Source organism: Pipistrellus kuhlii, unplaced genomic scaffold (assembly GCF_014108245.1).
Source record: "Pipistrellus kuhlii isolate mPipKuh1 unplaced genomic scaffold, mPipKuh1.p scaffold_m20_p_35, whole genome shotgun sequence".
Lineage (NCBI taxonomy): Eukaryota > Metazoa > Chordata > Mammalia > Chiroptera > Vespertilionidae > Pipistrellus > Pipistrellus kuhlii.
The window spans coordinates 2402117-2423473 of NW_023425535.1; the positions used below are offsets into that span (position 1 = coordinate 2402117).

A 21357-nucleotide genomic window follows, 5' to 3' on the forward strand; every position below is an offset into this window, starting at 1 on the left:
CTGCCCCCTGATGGTCAGTGCACATCATAGTTCCTTTCTCCCTGTCCACCATGGAGTCTTACCTCCCCTCGCTGAGCTGGAGCAGGCAGTGCATGAGGCACAGCAGGAAGTTGGCACTGGAGTTGTAGGTGGCGAAGACGATGTCCCAGTGCTCCTGGAGGAAGTACAGGATGCGGAGGAGGCCCAGGCCCTCGGAGAGGGACTGCTGGGGCTGGGACAGGCAGTGCAGGATGACTTTATTCAGGCTGCTGTACAAAGCGCTGATGGCGCTGTCCCTTTGAGAGGAGGCATTCTCAGCGACCTGGTCATGAAATAACACACAGAGACCTGCTTGTGCTCACTGCACGGCTGTAGGAATGAACCCCGCTAACTGTGAAAATGATACTGGCTCAGTCTTTTCTGTATTTCAGAATTTGGCAGGATCTAAAAGTCAAAGAGGACAGCTGTCTCTACCGCTGAGTTTCCATTTAAGTGAGTGGTCAATAAAGGCAATTCAAATAGTTGGATTTACCAAAACTTGGTGTAAAAAATGTTAAAGTTGCCCTAGCTGGTTTGGCTCAGTGGGTAGAGCATTGGCCTGTGGACTGAAGGGTCCCAGCTTTGATTCTGGTCAAGGGTATATGCTTGGGTTGCAGGCTTGATCCTCAGGAGGAGGGGTGCAAGAGGCAGCCTATCAATGATTCTCTCTCATCATTGATGTTTCTATCTCTTTCTCCATCTCCCTTTCTCTCTGAAGTCAATAAAAATATATTTTTTTAAAAAGTGTTAAAGTTTACCACAGTCATATTATGGAAAATAGCGAGGGGACCAGGGATTTCTGAAACATAGGTAAGAAGGTTGGCCCTCGGTGTATAAGAACATGCCATTAATCGTGTCTAATTAAAACATGTCACTAACTGTGAGTATAAGTTACCATGTGCAGAATGTTTACAGTATGCCAGGCACCCTGCTAAGCATCTCTGCACGGGGTTCCACACATCGCCTCCTTTAAACCCCCTAGCAGAATGATGAAGTAAGAACTAAGATTAGCCCACTGTAGAGATAACAAGGCTCAGGGTCAAAGAGGCTACCTGGTCAGCAGTGATAGATCTCACACCAGGCACTTAACCCTCTCTGAGCCACAAAGGAGATGGGTCCAGTGAACTTTAGCACATGGGAAACTTGGGTGTGGAGGCAGGGGGTCCTGGTTTGCAGCCTTAACACTAATTAGTCCATCCATCCATTTACTTGGCTTCATCAAAAAGAATCCATAAAACAAAAGAACAGGTGCAAAGCCTCCAGGCTATTAGAGAGATCATTTATTAGCTATAGATTGCTCTCTTAGAATTTTATGGGCACTGCGATTATTTATACTAATGAGGTTAGTTTTATTTAAATCTGCTGTAATTTGAGATTCACATTCTTATCATTGTCTTCTGCTTCTCAGACTGGTCACATCTTTCAAAGGGAAGTTAAGAGTTATGAGTGCCGCCACCAGGAGAGAAGGATGGCAAGTGTGGGCAGAACTGAGAGTCCTCAGCCTGACAGCTGGAGGCACAAAGCCTCAGCGGGCACCGCTCTCAGTGTGAGCTCCGAGCGTGTGCTTGCACTGCTGGTGGCTGCCGCGGGCTCTGTTGGTGTCCCCCCAAACTTCTCATGTTGAACTCTAATCCTCAGGGGATGGTGTTAGACCTGAGGTCTTGGGGAAGTGACCTGGCCAGGAGGCTACAGCCTCGGATGGGATTCCCGTAAGGACAGGAAGAGACCGGTGATAGGCTTCTTCCTCTCTGTCCATCCTGTGAGGACATACGAAGATGGCCACTGCAAACCAGGAATGGGGCCGTGGGCAGACAGGAGATCTGCTGCCCCTTGATCCTCAGCCTCGGGAACATGAGGCGTCACTGCTGGCTGGTGAGCCCAGGCCGTGGCTTTGCTAAAGCACCTGAAGGAAGGCGGGAGCACAACTTCCCAAGGACCTGATTTTAACCTTCTCAGAGCCAGCAGGGCTACGTCTCCCTTAAGAGTTCTTCTTGAAAGGGGCTCTGGGCACATCCCCTTCAGCCTGGCCTGGCGCTGCGCCCCAGCCTGGCTGTCGCCCAGGACCAGTCCTGGGGTCTAGCAGCTCACAGACAGAGGGGTGCCGGGGCTGCCAACTGCACGCCCCAGGAGGCGTGAGGGAAAGAGGGTCTCTCCCGGGTTCTTCGGCAGAGGACACACCCAGGGAGGGGCCGAGTAAGAGAACGTGCTTCCTGACCATCGCAGGCATCCCACTGGCTGGGACCAACTTGGACCGCAGTGAGCTCCTCGAGCGGGACCCTCAAGGAAAGAGCGAATGGCCATGTGAGGGAAAGGTTTCCAGAAAGGAATGAAAAGGACCCAAAACAGTTCAACTCTAGAATGTTGAGGTTGTATGAGCCTATGTGTAAAGAAGCTGTGCACAGGTACACACACACACCTAAGGGTGCACCTCCAGCATGCATTTGCATGTGTGTGTGTATCTATCTGAGAGAGAGCACAGGTGTAAGCAAAGCAGGGCTAGGTAAAAACAGACTCTTGCCTCAATTTCAGGAAGGCCCAAACATGATGCTAAAGCAGAAGATGAAATGGGCCTTTGGAAGATGAAGATTTTTCTTTGTTGATGAAGAATAACAACAATTAAGGTGAAACTAACAGTCGTAATAGAGTCTAGACGGGGACAGAGCTCAGGTGTCAGCATAAGGGACCATGGCTCTGACCACTGACATGGATCTCAGGTGGCCTGAGTGAGAGCCTGGCAGGACCCCCTGGGCCACCAGGCACTGCCCTGCTCCTTCCTCCCACCCATCTCAGTTCCCATTTCCAGGGAGGACACGGGTCCGTCTGGACCACCTGTATAGCAGCAGCATGTCAGACAGACGCTCGGTCGGTCACTGCCACACCACTATGGCCAGCGGGGTTCTTACCACCATGATGTGTTCCGTGATGAAGAGAAGGATGTGTCTGGGGTCTGCTGAGAACACTCCACTGTACAGCTTCTCTACCAGCTTCTGGGTGAAGTGGGTGATGATCGTGAGGGAAGGAGCAGCAGCAGCTTCTGTGTTTGGCTGAGGCTCCTTATCGCCTAAGGTCAGGTGAGGAGACAGACAGAGTCTGAGACACCATGGGAGTCTGAGTGGCCTTCTTTCCACAACAGCCTCCCCTCCGTCCAGGTAACCACCTCCATCTCACTCACTCTTCACACCCACTGCAGCTCTCTGTGTACCCTGGGCTCTGAAGAGGGGTCTTACCCACAGGTGCCAATGAAGACCCACCTAATCAAATAAATTGGCCTTGAGCAATGCAGTCAGTGATATAACCCAGTGGAGAGGAAGCAAGTGTGGGGCACTGCCTCTTCTAGCGGCCGTTTGGAATGAGGGTGGGGGGAGATGGAGGTATAAGGCAAATAGGAAGACTGTGTGGTGACCCAAGGCCCGGCTGCATCAGGCAGGGACAAGGCTGTAATGTGGGTCACTGTCCATGCTCACCAACACGCCAGGCACTGTTCTCAGATGTGAATGCTCTGATCTAGCTAATCCTAACAACAACCCTCTGAGTCAGCCTCGATGGCTGTCCTCACTCACAGACTCAGGCACCTGTCCGCAGTCACACCACAGCCAGGGACAGCCAAGAGCAGAGCCGGGACTCCCAAGCTCACACCTTCCACCCCCTACTCTGCCACCCTGCAGATGCTCCGGGAGAAAGGCCAGTAGCCAGGGTGTCGGTGCTGTTAGATGAGGAGGAGTCCTGTCCCGGAGGAATCCATGGCTGAGACCACAGAAAGGACTATGTTTAACCTCATCGGGAAGGGGCAGCTGCCCTGGAACTAGTGAAGCATCAACCTGAACTTCTTAGGGGCAATGCAGCATCTTCATCCGGGTTCACTTGTTTAAGGAACACTTGCTGTGTCCAGGCACAGGTGCAAAGATACTGAGCGGAGGATGCTGAACTCCAGCTGACATCTCACCTTCCCTTATGGGACGAGGACACAATTCTACTGAAGGTGGAGGAGAAGTGGTGTTAACTCAGAGGGCAGCAGGCCTTTCTGCCTCTGGTGGCTCACCGGTGGTGGAGATGTCATGGAGAGAAGTAAGCATGCGCTCCCGGGGCCCCAGGCAGGACCAGTGAGCTCTGACTGCGGATGGGCCGAGAGCAGCTCCTGCGCTCCTCCATGTCCTGCAGCACGAGGACCCAGGCCTCCTCTAGGATGGGGCAGTGGCTGGGGTGTGCTAGCTCTCCTGCTCAGCTGTCAGCAGCTGTGTCAAAGCAGTGAGGAGCAAGTCACCCCACTCACCTCTGAGCCCCGACATGTCACCTCCGCTCATTGTGTGAAATATTTCCATGGTGCAGAGCAGGACCTCAGACTGGAAGTCTCTCTTCTGTTGGCTGGTGGCATTGTCTGGAGAAGCCTGGAATCACACCCAGAACTCAGACAGTGGCCACCTGGCCATCATGTCCACTCAGTGCCCACCGAGTCCCCCTGCGTGGCTTATATGCTAATGCCACAGCTGCTGGGAGTGTGGGCTGCCAACAGCTCACCACTGCCCCTTCTCCAAGGCACTGCCTTCTGCTGGCCAAGTTGGCTCACCCGGGAGGGGAGGTGATGCCCACCTCTTGAAGTGAGAAGATAAGTCAGGTGGCCCACACACAATGACCACCAGGCAGGTCCCTCAAGATGGAGCCACCTCTGGAATGCACATAGCACACCAGTGCTCCCCTCAGGCCAGGCTGTGCTGAGACCATTTTCTGGCTAGCTTATCCCTCATCCTCTTTGATTCCTTCTCTGCCTCCTCTGAGAAGTCACTGCTATGCAATCCCTGCACCAGCTCTGCTGCCAGGACCCTGTGAGACCTGCCCTCGGTCTTCTATTCACTCGCTCTCCTGCTCTGCCAGGGCCTGCGGGGCCTGGAGGACCCCCTCCCATGACAGCACTATTTCCCAGGAGCTGTTTGACTATGAGCCAGCTGGTGCAAAAGGTAAGTCCTTCGGGCTCCCTGCACGTCCCCTAGTGGTGCTGGGCCTCCCTGTGCACTCACCTCCAGCAGCACCTCCAGTGGCAACCACTGCTTGGGGCTGGGAGCTGCAAGCAGGAGCTCCCTCAGGAGGAGCTGCAGGAACACCCTCAGCTGCTTCCGTGTGGGGTGGGACTTGGCAGGAGCCTGTAGACCCTCCACAATGCCGTCACCTTCAGCCTCGGCCCCAGGGCTGCTGGCATTCTGGGTGGACTCAGCGATAATCCCCTCAAAGACAAGAGAACCCCAGTGAGAGTGGCTCGCACTCCCAAAAAGTGCTTTCCTGTCTGCTGCTGAGGGGTGCTGGGGTGACATGCTGATCAAACCCCTCAACATGCAAGGAAATGAAAGAGCCATGGAAGTAGGTGACTTGCCCAGTCTCATGGCGCATAGGGTGCCTGCTTTGTCCCTGAACTCCAGGGAGGCGGGAGGCGTGGAGAGAAGTAGAGGGTGGAGCTAGCTGGCCTGAGGGCTCAGCAGAGAAGCCACACCATGTCCTGGGCAAGTCCCTCCTCCTCAGAGCCGCAGCTCTCAGCAGCAAGTGGAGATATGAAAGGGACACCACACAGATGAGCTCTAATGGGAGTGTCGTGCAGGCCACAGTGCCTGCCCTGTACGTGGCCACCAGCTAGGCCCACCGCCTGGGCCTTGTCCTGCAGCCAGGCTGTGGTGATGGTGACAGGAGGAGCCTCCGGAGAAACAGGTGCTCAGCTTCAGCAGGTCCTGGCCTCCAAGTCCCTGCAACACCTCGGCCTTCACATGCTCATTTTTATTTATAGAAATACAGGGAGATAAAGGAAGCAGGCACCATTAGCCCAGCCACGTTGGAAACAGAGATGCTGGGAGGCAAATGACGTGCCCAAGGACACACGGCCAGGCACCTCCAGCTCTCCCAGTGACATTCCAAGAGCGATCATCTGCTGGCCCCTCCCTCTGCACACTCATAAAATTAATGTGGCCATCCCTAATGAAGCCATAAAATGGGTTTAATGGCACCTAGGGAGGTGGTGGCCACATTAATTAGCTCCATGCGTCCTCAATGGGGAAGACATCATATAAATTCACAGCAAGCTGCATTCTCTGGCCACCAGCTTCCTGCGCGAAGAGAATCTGCCACAGCTTCTGTGCACAAAGGCCTGGAGCAGACGTGGAACCAGGACAAGCAAAGAGCTGCAGGGACACGTGTGTTGGAAGTGGAGCCAGGGGCTCAGCTGGGAGGTGACTTTGGGCCAGACCCGCCCCAAGGCAGAGACCCTGAACAAGGGAGGAAGAGGCAGCCATTGGAACCTCAACTCAGCAAATGGTGAGCCCGCCCACTGGGTCAGGGTGAGGAGGGCATTTAGGCCAAACATGTCAGCACTTGAGGGCTCTGGCCACCTCCCGGGGACCTGGTTGGGGGATGGTGAGGGTCAGCCTGCCGACCGTTCTTCCTCCCTGCCCCCACCTCTCCACTGCATCTTCTTTTCTGCTCTTACTTTTCTAGGGAATCACTTTAGTTGATCTTAACCCAACAAGCCATTCTATCTTTTTGCAAATCTAGTCTTTATATTTAGTCTTTTGTTAAAACAATTTACTCCTGAATTTTATTCGGCCATTTGGTTTGATTTTAAACTGATGGTGATAGAAAGGGTATGGGCTTATGGTGAGAGTGTTGGCTGTAGAAAAGGGGCCAGGGGAAGAGATGGGTGAGGGTTAAATCTTGGCTCATCACTTGGTCATCAAGGCACTGTAATATTTTCACTCTCAGGCTAGGTCCTAAGCCCCCACTGGGCCCACAGGACTCTGGCAGGGCAGAGCGGCGTCCCTGCTGTGACTCTCACCTGTGCCCCCACCCCTGCCCCTGCCCCTGCCCCAACTAGCACACACCGCCAGGCAGGCTGCCAACGGAGTGAAAAGTATGATGGGAAGCGCCAGGCTCAGGACTGTGGTGGGTGCCCAGTGGATGGAGGCTGTCGGGGTGCATGCACTTCTAGAAAAGATGAGCCAAAGGAGCATGTTCGCTCCCTCGCCTGGCCCTTAGCAAACACTGCCTGTCTGCACTGTGCGTCTACCCCTCCTCACCCTCCGGGCCTGCAGCCACTCCTCTAGCTGCAGTGACAGCCTTGCAGACCATGTCACTAGCTCCTGCTCCCTGTCTATCTGCTTCCTGCACCATCAAGGAGGGGTGGCCGCAGGCTTCTGCCCTTCACACCCGTTGTCACCGCTCCTCTCGGCTCCCAGACTCGCTCAGGCCACTGTGTCCCTGGGCCTGGCTCTGCCTCAGATTTACTCACATCTCTCCCCATGGCATTTCCTACCCCCACACTCACACCTCGTTCTGACCCCGCCAGCCCTCTGCCCCACCATCCTGACTGCAAGGAGTCCTGAGTCACTGCAGACTGGAGGAGGGCCCTGAGGACAAAAGCAGAGGAGAATAGTCCTCCGTCCTCCGGTCCACCCACACCGCCCACTGGGTCTGTGTTGTGTCGCATTATCAGTGGGAGGGCATTCCATATAGAATGGGACTTGATCTGCCATCAGCTGAGGGGATCCCTGACAGCTGCCCCCAGTTGAGAAGGAAGCTGCTGCCTTGCCTTCCGGCCACATTGCCTGAAGTGCCTTTCGTTTGGGGCGGAGGAATCCTGCCCTTTCTCTGGAGGGATGACGCCCTTTGCCCCTGATTTCACTGTGGCAGGGGAGCAGCGTGCCCTACCTTGTTGGTTCCCAGTGGGAAGGTGATGACGGCCAAGGTCTGGAGGAACTCCGGGGCCCGCCAGGCGGGGTCCTGCGGGTAGGCACCGTGCACCAGGCCCAGGAACCGGAGCACGCTGGCCGGGAACGGGTGCTCCCCGGCGCCGTTGTCAAGGCCTGTCGGGGGCTGAGAGGGCACCGGGTGAGGCATGTGTGGGAGCCAGAGAGTTAGGAGTCCAAGGAGGAGACCTGCTCTCTGAGACTCTCAGCCAGACACCTCATGGCAAGGCGACTGGACTGGCACGGGGTCCTGGGCATTGCCTGGGGAGGGAGTCACATGCACAGACATCGGTCCATGGCTTCACACAAATGCTCTTTCCACCTCTCACAACCCCTGAGGCAGGCCTGCATTTGCCCCTACTTCCTGGATGGGGAGACAGGCAGAGCAGACAAATAGTGTGCCAAGGAGCTGGGTGGGTAAGGAGCCGAGCCGAGTGCTGCCTGCCTCCAGGCATCTGGCTGTAGCCCTTCCACTCTTTCCCGTCTGCCCAATGGCCTCTAATGCCTCGATGTGGCCTTTGTGCTCAGGGAACATGCAAATCAGGGTTGGCCTCAGCCTTTCAGAGCCCAGCTCTCTGCTCCCAGTGCCAGACTTATGTGCCCCCATGACTGGCAGAACTTGAGGAGCCCTCTCCCCAGCCAGGGATCTGGAACGAATCACCTACTGAGCTGACACCCATTCCCGTGAGGGACCTGGAGACCTCCCCCCACCCCCACTTAACCTGGCCTCAGTCACAAGGCTGAGTCTCCATCCTGTCCCAGGAGCTCAGCTTCCTTAACCAGCTGTGCCAAGTCACTCTGTCTGGTGATTGGCTCCAGCCCCACCGTGCCCAGCTGCTGCCTCAGGCCCTACACCAGCATGACGGACAGTTTGCAGCTTGAAAACTGACCCACCCCACAGAGCCATGCCAACAAGCAGATGGCAGGTGCTCAGCCTACTCCTGTGATTGCGCTAAGTGGAGGTCGGGTCCTCCTCTGGCCAGTTGCTCAGCTCCCCCCAACCATCCATGGCTGCCTCATTTCCCAGCAGCTGCCTCTAGACCTGGCTCGTGTGCATGCACCAGACATCCTGTTTAATAAGTAGGTACCTCGTATCTGGGACTGAGCCTCATACTATAACACACAGCCTACTTATAGAGAGAAAGGCAATGTGCACAGGGCAGCTAGAAATCTGATTTTAAACCGGATCTGCAAGGTCTTGGTATGGGCTGAGCAAACAGCAGAGAGAAACTGCTCCTGGGGCCCCACTGCTGGCTTCTCCACCAGGTCCTAAGAGCACAATATTGTTTTCCAGAGGAATACCAGAGATCAGGGTTTGGAGAGTGGTTTCTGGAGTTAGTTGCCTCTGCCTCTGACTGGCAGTATAGCTTTGGCCCAGTCCCTTCCCCTTGCACTTCCAGTGCAAAACAAGGATTGTAATGTGAGCTATTGCTGAGGTTGTTGTGAGGATTGAATGAGAGATTTGGTGCCTCAGGGTTACTTCCCAGTGACTAGCACAGGGTAAGCAGAAGCAGCTGGGAGAGGACTTGAACTTTCAGAAGAGAAACCTGGATTTTGTGTGTTGAATAGCCAGGACCCCTGAAGGTTCTTAGGCAATGCAGTGACCTGGAATGTAGGGCTAAGGCTGGACACTCTGCCACGTGCCCGTGCTCCACGACCCTGCCTGCATGAGCCAACCTCACTGCTAGTTCCTACATTTGACAATGGGGTGGGGATGATGCTGTTTCAAAGGATTGTTGCAGGTGGTGACTGCCAACCACTTCAAAGACCAGCAATGCAATCCATTGGAAGAGACGTGGAGCAACTGGAACCTTCCAACTAGCGTAACAGCTGGTGAGAGTGCCATTGGCACTTCACATTGGAGAACTATTTGTTGCTATCTGCTAAGTTAAGTCTTGTGTATAACTGATGGACCACAGTGTCACTCCTGGGCATATATCTTTTTCTTTTTTCTTTTTAAAAAAATATATTTTATTGATTTTATACAGAGAGAAATTGAGAGGGACAGAGAGTTAGAAACCTCGATGAGAGAGAAACATGGACCAGCTGCCTCTTGCACACCCCCTACTGGGGATGTGCCCACAACCAAGGTACATGCCCTTGACTGGAATCAAACCCAGGACCTTTCAGTCCTCAGGCCGACGCTCTACCACTGAGCCAAACTGGTCCCAGCCTGGGCATATTTCAAACAGAAAAAATAGTTATGTCTGCTCAAAGATATGTACAAAGCAGCTTTATTCCTATTACCAAATGGAAAAAAAAGCCTACAAGAATCCTATATAATAAAGAGGTAATATGCAAATTACACCCTCACATAAGATGGGTGCCCCTATGGTGTCACAAAATGGCTGCCACAAGATGGCCGACAGGGAGGGCAGTTGTGGGTGATTAGGCCAGCAGGGAAGGGCAGTTATGGTGACCAGAACTGCAGGAGAGGGCAATTAGAGGTGACCAGGCTGGCAGGGGAGGGCAGTTGGGGGCAACCAGGCCAGCAGGGAAGCAGTCAAGCGTCAATCAGGCTGGCAGGCAGAAGTGGTTAGGGGCAATCAGGCAGGCAGGCAGGCAGGCAAGCAAGCAATTGGGAGCCAGCATTCCTGGATTGTGAGAGGGATGTCTCAGATTGGAGAGGGTGCAGGCTGGGCTGAGGGACACCCCCTCCAGTGCAGGAATTTCATGCACTGGGCCTCTGGTAGATAAATAAATTGTGGTCAATTATCACAATAAAATACTATTCAATCATAAACAAGAATGAATTACTGACACATACAACATCATGAGTGAATCCCACAAACATAAGGATGAGTGAATGAAGCCAGATGCAAAGAAAGCATACTCTATGATTCCATTCTTATCACGTTCAACAAGAGGTTGACTACTCTGTGGTGGGTTAGTTGCCAATGAACAGGGTCCGATGTCAAATCAAGTAAAGTTCTGAACAAACAATAATATAAAAAAAGAGAAAATGAACTTTGAGAAAGAGACGTCAGAGCTATTCTCTACAGTTAAGTTTCTGGTCTTTCCTCTTACCCTTCTGTTTCTGCCCTGTATATTTTGGTGCTTGTCTACGTACTGGGCACATGAGGGCCTAACGACAGACATCGTCACTGGACCAAAGGACCTGGGAGTGACTTTGCCTCTGTCACATGTGTGTTAGATCTCAGACAGTGGGGTCTTGTTTTCTGACCAATCTGAGAGTCCCTCCAGTCACTCACCAGGGAACCATTTTATGCTTGCTATTATAATGTGAATCTTTGGTCTCAGTTTTTTACTTCTCTCAGCATGTATGTATTTTCTTTATTTTAAATGCTTTCATGTTAATTCTTTTGTTTGTTTTTTAAAAATGAAACTAATTGGTTAGAAAGGTAACAGATTCCTGATGCTGTAAACAGAAAATACATCTTTCCAGGCACCTACGATTAGTTGTAGCATTAGGACTGCAGTGGAACTACGAATAACTCCCAACAGTGGGAAGTGTGCAGATCGCATGCTCTGACTAGGACAAAACAAATCAAGATGAGCAACAACAACGAGAGAAAGCTCAACCATGTGGGCACTGAAAAAGATGAATCAAAGGTCTTTAAAGCTGCAGGCACAGAAACTCCAGAAAATGAACATCAAACTCTTAGAGCTAGCCAGAAAAAAGTCAAGCAGTTGATTGGCTCTTTAAATAAACCCACAGACCTTACGGGCGGGGTGGGGCAGAGGATAGTATGAACTCATAAATTCAGAGTAAGAAGGGGGAAGTAACCACAAAAATTAAATAAATTAAAAGAGATCATTTGTGCAAATTAAATAATTGTGAAGATTTGATAATATTATAAATTACACAAACTAGGTCAAGGAGACATTTAAAAGCCTAAAAAAGTCAATAACAACAACAAAAAGTCAGGCACAAGAAGGTTCATGGAAACAATTTAAATAAAATAAAAACTATGAATTTAACATATTCTTAAATGTAAAAAAGGAGTTTTAAAATAAAGCTAGTATAGTTTGGTATCAAAAGCTGACAGTTGCCATCATGTCTAAAATAACCCCTCCTCCCTCCTCGGTGGCCCTGGGTGGCCTGAAGGCTCTCCAGGCACCTGCCTCTGGGCTCAGGTGGCTGCAGGTGAGGAAGCCTGGCAGACAGAGGTGACTCCTGGACGGGAGAGGCCCGTCTCCCCTCCACAGGGTCCCGCAGCTCCTGACAGAAAACATTACTCAGAAATGCTCACTTTGAGGAGTGCATACATCCCCCGTGAAGGAAATCAGATGCCCAAGCAAGTGGAAAATAGAAGGCGTTTGGCCAGAGCGGCTACTCCACATTGAAACGTTTTGGCTGGTTCCCATTGTGCACCTGAGTTATCCCAGGAGCCGCCTTGCCCTTCTATCGAGGATTCTGAATAACACCTGCCAATGGCTGGCATTCTTGGACACTGCTGGGAAAGTCACGGTGACACCTCCAACCTTGTCTGCCCCCTCTCCCCTCCCCCGGTCACGGCATGTGGGGGACTCACCCCGCTCATGGCGGCCTTCAGCATCCTCAGGAGCAGCAGAGCCCCCTCCACGCACAGCCCTGCCCGGAGGACTTCCTCTGCGCAGTGCGCCTGCAGGAGCCCCTGCAGCTGGGCGTCCAGGCTGTCCTGAAAGAGGAGGCAGGCTGCAGAGATGCCCGCCAGGGCACCCAGTGTCCCACGGGCCCCGTTTGGAAAGGCAGGACAGCAAACCCCTGGGCAGCAGCCGCTGGGAGAATCTCAGCCGCTCCGTGCATGAGGGAAACACACATGTTCAAGAAGGTACTGAAGACCCCGCCGGCAACTTGTGCTGAGCTCAGCTCTTCTAGTCTGACCACAAACACTGTCCAGTTAAGGTCCCTGATTCTTTGCAATGAGACCATAGAAGGTGCAAGAGGGCTCCAGCTCAGGGAAAGGCCAGGATCCTTGCAAGCAGGCCTGACTCCACCTCTTTGACTGGACTTAGCCAGCTGTTCTGGCTCTTGCACCTTAGTTTCCCTCTCTGTGGGATAAAAATTGCACTATCAGCCCCATGGGGCTGTCACAAATGTCAGGGGAGGCAGATGTGTGAAATGTCTCCCATGGCTCCTGCCACCCAGCAGCGTTTGTCCCCCGGACGCATCTTGGAGCAGTGACAGGCAGGGATGGTGACCTTGCCACAGCATGCAGACCTGGCTTTGGAAGTGGGCTTTGGGATGCTGTTATTATACATCAAGATTTTGATCCTCTGTTTGCAAAGCTATGGCCGCATCCCATGTCAACTCAGGGCAGTTCAACTCAACCCGGTTAAGACCAAGAGACAATTTCGGATGCTGCTGTTTGCCGGGTGCCCAAGACGGTGAGTAACAGGTGGGCCTGTGGTCCAGGTGCTCAGTGCCTGGAGAGAGGCGGCATGTCAAGGTGTCCGTGCACATAAGGCAAAGGATGCCGAGGCCCCTGAAGGATGGCTCCCCTGGAGGGGGCGAGGCAGTGATATGGAGGGCGAGCTCACCAAAGGCACAGGCTGGGCAGGCACAAGGCAGCTGCTGTGCTTGGAGGTGTCTTGGGAGGGTCCCAGCATGAGGGCTGGCAGGGAGGAAGCTGGGCAGCTGTGGGGCAGGAGACTCAGTGCCTTGAAGGTTTGTGTTCGAACACAGGGGAGAGCCAGGGCATCCCTAAGGGAGGGCATGACTGAGGCTCTGATTTGTGGTGGCAGCCATCGTCTCTCCCTTCCCGCCTCCATCATGATTTCTCTAGCTGCGCCCCAATGTACTGATGAGAACAGAGAACTGTTAGGAGTCAGGGCAGAGGTGGAGGAGGTCAAGGGAATTTGAAGAGCCAGCCAAGGGTGTGGACACCAGAGAGAGAAGTGGGTCGGGACAGCGGAAGTGGGAAGAGTTGGAGCAAGCTAATGGAGAGCCTGAGGGAACTGCCTTGGTCACGTGGCAGCAGAAAATCCAGTGTGCCACTTCATCCCCAGGCTCCAAGAACCTACTTTAGGCCCAGCTGTCAGCTCTGTGAGCGGCGTCTGGAGGAAGAAGGCGGACACGATGAGGTAGACGTCCGGAATGTGAACGTGGTGGGCCAGCAAGTCGTTCAAGACCCGGAATCCGGGAAGCAGGCAAGCACCCTGGTCGGGCGCGGGCGGGTGGCTCTTCAGGTTATCTACAGATAGGAAGGGGCACACAATGCCACTGAGAACAACTGCAGTTGCTTCTGGACACGGTGGAGACTGGCATTCGAGGAAATCCCCTGCCACCCACTTCCCCCAGAAATGCCGAGAGAAATGCACGCTGTCACATTGGGGCCCCGAAAACGCTCCACAAGGAGCCTTTCCCGATTCCTGCCATGCGCACCCATCAGGATGTCCGAGCCTTCTGCGCAGCGTTCCACCCAGGACCCCGCAGGCAGGCCGTCCTTAAAGCGCCCGCGCAGGGCAGGGCTGGACAGGAAGTGCAGCAGCAGCTTCAGGCCCAGCACAGTGGTGCTGGGGTGCAAGTGGCCCTGCAGGAGCAGCAGAAACCAGCCGGGCCCCAGGCTCAGGAACACTTCCTCCTTTGTCCTAGGAGACCAATAGATGCAAACGGCATGCTCAGAGGTGATGAATAACATCAGATTAGGGGGAACATCTCAATACCACTGGGCAAGACACAGACTGCATTTTAAAGGAATGTAGATAAAATGCTGGCCAAGTTGATGCACAGTGGTTGAATGTGTCTGTGAATAGCTGAAGTGTAAGTTGGCCAAAGGTTTTCAAAGCATTTGGCAACTAGACATCAATAGATGTGAAGCCTGCAGGTCCATTGGGAGCTGTGCTCCACTGATACTCACACTCATGAAGTGTCTGATGACCACCCTTCCAATCCAGCACTATCTACGCTAATAGCAGCCTATGTGGTCATCACGCCCTCATGCCATGACGCTTTCATGCCACAAAGAGCGATCACCAGGAGGCTTGTGTGTGGGTGGGTGGGGCTGCATGAGCTGCAAGGCACATGCAGGTGGGCAGGGACTTGACGAGGAGGTGCATTGGGGGAGCGAATGGCTGCTGCTGCTGCCCAGGGCTGGCCCGAGGCTCAGGCAAGCTGCAAATAGTGGGCCAGCCCAAGGCTCAGGTAAGCTGCTGCCCAAAGCTGCCCAGTAGATATGATGTGCATTGACCACCAGCGGACGGACGCTCAACACAGGAGCTGCCAAGCGACAGCAACTTTAAAGAGTGCCCTCTCACACTCCAGGAGCCCTCAGGGGATGTTGGACGGCCGGTTTGGACCTGATATCTGCAGACCAGGCTGAGGGATCCTACCTGCGGGAGGGACCTGGCTCACTCTGTAGAACATCCTGCAAGCCCCGGCACCGTCCCAGGTGCAGCTGGCTGGGGAGGGACTGTGTGAGGTTGGCTTCAGGATGTGTCTGGCCCATCTCACCCAGTCCTGTCCTGCCAGCCATCTTCTAATTCATTTCCTTTCAATGTGCACGAATCCGTGCACTGGGCCTCTGATAGTCATATAAAACACATAATGGTTATTTACCTCCTTTTTGAAATACACTGGTCAAAACTAATCTAAACAGAATGGTCCAAAGTGTCTGCATCTTTATCAGTTTAGGTAAAAAAATTTACATGATTTACTGTCAGGTCCAAAAGTGAATTTTAAAAGGATGGGTCTGGCTAATACAGACTTATTAGAAGGGAACTGGAGAGCAGGAAGATGGGCAGCAACCCTCGGAGGCAATGGCTCAGCTAAGGACCTGGCCTCCTGGGAGCCAGGGAAGGTCTGCCTGTCCCAGATAGTATTTTTAGCATCAGCTGCCAGACTAGGTATGGTGAGGGCGTGGCCACTGGGCTAAGAATCAACAGACTGTTCTGTCTTCTAGCCCTGTCTCTGAATTAACTAAGTGCAGGACTTTGGCAGAACTCTTGATGTGCTCTGGTTATTTCCTCAATGATAGGTGATGGTGATGGTGATGGTGATGGTGATGGTGATGAGGATGAGGGTGAAGATGATGGTGTGGTGATGGTGATGAGAGTGAGTGTGAGGGTGATAGTGATAGTGATGAGAGTGATGGTGATGAGGATGATGATGGTGATGAGGATGAGGAGGATAAGTTTGATGCTGGTGGTGATGGTGATGAAGGTGATAAGGATGATAGTAGTGCTGGTGGTGATGGTAATGATGGTGATAAGGATGATAAGGATGATGGTGATAATGGTGATGATGGTAATGAGGGTGATGGGGTTGATGAGGATGAGTTGGGTGTTGGTGGTGATGGTGATGATGGTGATGAGGATGATGAGGATGAGTTTGGTGCTGGTGGTGATGGTGATGATGGTAATAAAGATGATGGTGGTGCTGGTGGTGCTGGTGGTGATGGTGATAAGGATGATGGTGGTGCTGGTGGTGATGTTGATGATGGTGGTGTTGGTGATGATAGAAGTTCACTTATGGACTATTTACAGTATCCTAGGCACCACACTCCAGGCTATCCACATGTTAATTTCCATCTACAGCAAGTACTATTTTTTGTTTATATACATGAGTAGAAGAGAGGCATTGAGGTCTTAAGTTACTTCCCCAGAAGTAACTTAACTAGAATTTGAGCCCAGGGGTCTAACATCTGAGCCCAGATTCTAAGCACTACACTACATTCCTTTTTAAGCAGGAGGGGGAGGAAGGGTTTGGCTAGCTCATCTCCAAGTTCCTCAGTTCTACCATGTTTTAATTCTAGCAATGTGAAGACTTACTGGCTGGCAAATTTTTAAGCACTATCTGCAAAGCTGTTTTACTGAGGAGAACCCCCACGCTCCCCCAAACATATATAAACACTAAAATGTCAATTTGGTAAGAGCAAGGATCTGGGCTGACATGCTCAGCACCATGTCCTCACATCAAGGCACAGTGACTGGCACATAGTAGGTGCTCAACAAATAGCCGGTAAATAAATGACTCCATGGTTGAAGGTAAAGCAATCAGTGGGAGCGTTGATGGAATGTTATGATTATACATTGTTTTGAAAGTTGATTGAAGGCAGATACTTCCTTTTCCAACTTGGGAAAATAACAAGGTAAATAACAGTAAAGAGCAAGAGAATTTGGCAAGCCTTTTCCTTGATTGATGTTATTTAGGCTAACCATTTTCTCTATCCTATTGTCTGCCAAGTAAAGTACATCAAAATTAGTAATTGTCACAACTGCCAAAACAATAACACTTACACTGGAGCAATGGTGACAAAAGTTTATTATAATTATACCAAATCTGAGTTCCTATGCCATTAAACATTTTCATTGGAATATCTTAGGGCAAGGTCTGCTTTATCAGGTGGAGAGAATACAATTTTCTTTCTGACTAGTGCAGGAAACACATTGCAGACAGCTAACTCTGAGATACTAGCTTTTCATTAACGAAAGGTTAATGAACCTTTCGTTACGAATGGTGATGATGGTAATGAGGGTGATGGGGTTGATGAGGATGAGTTGGGTGTTGGTGGTGATGGTGATGATGGTAATAAAGATGATGGTGGTGCTGGTGGTGCTGGTGGTGATGGTGATAAGGATGATGGTGGTGCTGGTGGTGATGGTGATGATGAGGCAGCCTAATGCCAAATCGTGCTTCCTGGGGCTACTTACTCAGAGGACAGATGAAGCTGGGAGGAAGATACTACACCGAGCAGCATCTCCAGCAGCTGGTTTCTGAGCCAGATTGTCTTTCCAGATGTTTGGCTTCCAGCTACAAAAGAGGCCATTTAGATTTGAGAGGGAACGGATGTAGAGAAACTTATTTCTGCAGTAAGCATCACAGTCACCAAATGCTTATTTCATTCAGACGTTAGGCCATGGAGGGGACTCCACATTTTGTCATTCCATTCTAGACTTCAATACAATGCTTTAAAAATATTTTCAGAAAATGTTCTTAAAGTTGCTTCTAACTAGAGATGTTTTCAATCTCTCTTCTTTCACACACACACACACACACACACACACACACACAATCCTTAACATGTATCTTCCAGAAGAGGAATGCTTTAATTATCATGAGCTGCAATGTTTCTTGAGCATCTAAACTGCCAGGTCTAGCGAGGCATTGTGGGTAGCAGGTGAGGACCCTGCTCTCCACCTTGGGCCCTGCTCCCCAGCAGCTCCCAGGCGAGGCTTTGGCCCACCAATGCTGTGGTAAAATTGGAGCTTGAGGAATAAAAAGAGGTTACAGATCCAGTGGGGAAAGGAGCTGAACTTCTGAATGTCATTATGGCCCCAAGGGACAGGTTAACACTGTCTCTACAGGTGATATTCCCACAAAAGATTCTGAGTGGTGTCTATATAAGAAGGGCGGTTGGCTCATTTTCCATTTCTTCACTCCCTTGTTGGCCTGTTATGTCACAGCCCACTGTGGGCAGACACCGTGCTGTAGTGATAGAACTGATGACCTTGTGGAAGACGCGGTGTCAGATCCCCCTCTATTTGATTCTGGCCCACGCTCTTATTAAGGCCCTAATGTCTGAGCCTCAGTTTCCTCCACTGCTAATGGAAATGTTAATGCCTACTTTCCATCTAGATCTAGGAGAAGAGAGAACTTGTTTAGACTGAGCAGCACTGGCGAGGCGAATCTTTTGTGTCAGCCCGGTTCATGCCGTAGCCACCAGCCTCCTGTGGTCATCAGCCCTGGGAATGTGGCTGGTGTGACTAAGGGATGCACTTTTTCACTACACTTCATTTCCAGTAATTAAAATGGCTCATGGGTTTGAGGCTCCTGAGCCAGACTGCACATCTGGAGGGCCAGGACAGAGTGGCAGTGCCTGGTCCCTCACACCGGCCCCAGCAGAGGGGACATGGAACACGACAGCTGCTGCTCTGGACCCGGTGGGGTGAGACAGAGATACAGTCCAGCCTGTGCACAGAGGAGCCCGGGCTGTGGAGCACAGAGGGGGCCAGGGGCTCAGAGGGACTGGGATGGCGAGTGCGGCCGGCATGGGCAGGGCAGACATCCCTGCGGAGGGAGCAGCACGGCAACACAGAAGCAGGCAGCATTGGGATTGGGCCCTACAGGGCTTCCCAGTGCGGGAGCGGGCTTGGAGCAGGGGCCAGCGGGCAGTGGGAAGGCAGGCATGGCGGGACCAGCTACTACCCCCCCCCCCCCCCCCGGGCTGGGCTACAGGAGACTGAGTGTTATCGGAAACCATCCAGGCCAGAAAGAGAGAATATGCAGTTTAGCTGGATGTATAATCCTAATCATAACGCTATGACCTCACAGCTCCTATTTGGGAACAAACCTCATCTCCAGTGCTTTCCCCTCCTTTGTCTCAGCACCCCCCTGCCCCCCGATACAGCCTGGCCCACTACGTGTGGCCCTCAGCCTGGTGGCCTGGACCATCTCCTCACCAGGCCCCGAGGTCTCCGGGGCCCCATCCACGCAGATCTGCCGCTCGTCCACCGAGGCGGGCTGGAGGGTGTACACCACGAACAGCGCGACCCTTAACAGAGAGGAGGACAGGCTCAGGCGGGCTCAGCCATGTTGCTGAAAACACATGACACCCCAATGAGGCTGCAAGGCAGGGTTCGGGGAAGCACACATTTATTCTGTGGTTAATGCAGTATTTCCAGAGACTTCTGGTGTTTGTCAGGATTCACCAGAGCAGTTAACTTGTGCTCTGCCAGATCAGCAGAAGCCGGTGAAGACGGACGAGGTTAAATGTCACGGCTGGGCTGTTGGAAAGTCTGCAAAAGGCAGGTGCCCTGAGTCTTCAGCCAGTGGGGATGGCTGTGCCCTGTAAAGTCTTGAATTCCTGGCACAGCAGGTGTGTCAGCACTGGGGAGCGAGCCCACAGCCCTGCCAGGGTCCTGCACATGCACTCTTCTCTCAGCAGGAACCTGGAGCATGCCCGCACTGAAGGGGAGGGCTGCTGAGTGAGTGGTCAGGGGAGGGCTGAGCCTGGTCCCTGGTAAACCAGCCTGGCCCTGCCTGGCCCTGGGCAGCTGGGTGCAGTACCTGAGCAAGTCCTGGACACTGAAGTGGCCCTTCAGCTGCCAGCCCAAGATGGCGATGATGGCAGGGATCCTGGAGGGGGCAAGGCCTGGCTCACTGAAGAGGAAGACGAGCCTGGGTATGAGTTGTGCCTGGTGGGCCACACGAGCACTCCTCGGCCCTTCCCTGTGAGCCAGGAGAGAGGCAAGGAAAGCTATTACTGGAATGAACCGAGTTTGTTGTGTTTCTGCTAAAACGGTGTTCCAGGCACATGCCCTGTGGCCCTCGGGCTCCAATGCCTCCAGCCGCCATCAAATCTAAGTCTGGGAGTGTGAGTCCCTGGGGAGGAGGCTCTGCGCCCTCCAGTCTGGAAACTGCCAGCAAAGGCAGCTACTGAGGCTTCAGGCTAAGCCTCAGGGGACCTGAGGGTGGTCTCCGAGACTCAGAGCAAAGACAGCCGACTAGAGTGTAACCCTGAGTGCCCCCCACCCCAGGCCCGGCCGGGCGAGCCGACTGATGGGTGCTCTGCCTGCTGCCCCAAACTTCCAGGGGGATGAGCACTTGCCGGTGTCAGGGGACCAGGCAGAATTCAAGCATCCTGGACCCCTCCTCCAGCTCATCACGTGCTCTTTCCTGTAAATTCTACTCCCATCCTCCCCTCCCCCCTCCCCTAGAAAACAGCTCCGGGTGCATGCTCACCTCTTAGAACACACCGGTGCAGAGAGAGTGGGAATGAGAAAGAAAGCAGGGGTGGAGGGTGGTGCAATGGGTGGAAGGCTCCTTCCTGAAGTGCCTTTTAGCGCTAACGTCTGTCACACTGCGCGTGCCTGACACTCAGGAGCAGCCAAGGCAGCCCAGTTCAGTGTGTCTGTTGTTTGTGAGCAACCCCCACGCCCTCCATCTTCCTGCCTTCCTCATGGCAGCGCTGGGCTGACTGCTTTCTGCATTGTCTCCCTGCTGCACGTAGGCCTCGTTCCCTCTCCCCCTGCAGCCCCGGGAGCCTGTGAAATGCAATGGGGACACTGCCTCCCCTGCCTCCCTCCCCCCTTATCCTGGTCACAGCCCCTGGGTTTCTTGGGGACCACTCCTTCCTAACCCCCCTCCACTCCGGGGTGCAGTCCTGCTCCTCTCCGCCTGTGGGGGACCTAGCAGCCCTCCCTCTCTGTGCCAAACCAGGAGGGGCCCTGAGGCACCTGCAGGGACTGCCACAGGGGCTGAGAAAGGACACAGCAGGAAGAAGCAGAGACTGGAGGGGGCAGACCTCCGATAAAGGGTGTGAGTGGCCCACTCCAGGGGAGCTTCGGTCCTTCAACTGTGTGAGCAATGGATTCCTCTCCCCACTTCCTCCCTCCACTCCTCTCCCTCCCTTCCCGACTTGGTTGGAGGTTCCACCACCTGCAACCAAAAGCACCGGACTGCCCTGCCTCCTGGGTGATTGGTGCCCGGACTGCCCTGCCTCCCGGGTGACTGGAGCCCGGACTGCCCTGCCTCCCGGTGACTGGAGCCGGACTGCCCTGCCTCCCAGTGACTGGAGCCCGGACTGCCCTGCCTCCTGGGTGACTGGCACCCGGACTGCCCTGCCTCCTGGGTGACTGGCACCCTGACTGCCCTGCCTCCCGGGTGACTGGCACCCTGACTGCCCTGCCTCCCAGGTGAATGGAGCCCGGACTGCCCTGCCTCCGGGTGACTGGCGGG

At 53.2% G+C, this 21357-nt stretch overlaps 1 protein-coding gene across 1 annotated transcript in view; it reads right to left on the reverse strand.

Annotated features, from left to right (window-relative positions):
- Positions 1 to 21357, reverse strand: part of WDFY4 (WDFY family member 4) — a 235169-nt gene that overhangs the window by 100816 nt on the left and 112996 nt on the right. The window contains exons 26-36 of the mRNA XM_045570637.1: positions 19687 to 19848; positions 19080 to 19171; positions 17331 to 17430; positions 14065 to 14270; positions 13704 to 13873; positions 12233 to 12358; positions 7699 to 7863; positions 5031 to 5234; positions 4289 to 4403; positions 2922 to 3079; positions 63 to 301 (exon numbers count right to left, since the gene is read on the reverse strand). Of these exons, the coding sequence (XP_045426593.1) occupies positions 63 to 301; positions 2922 to 3079; positions 4289 to 4403; positions 5031 to 5234; positions 7699 to 7863; positions 12233 to 12358; positions 13704 to 13873; positions 14065 to 14270; positions 17331 to 17430; positions 19080 to 19171; positions 19687 to 19848 (1737 nt within the window). The remainder of the gene's footprint in view (positions 1 to 62; positions 302 to 2921; positions 3080 to 4288; positions 4404 to 5030; positions 5235 to 7698; positions 7864 to 12232; positions 12359 to 13703; positions 13874 to 14064; positions 14271 to 17330; positions 17431 to 19079; positions 19172 to 19686; positions 19849 to 21357) is intronic.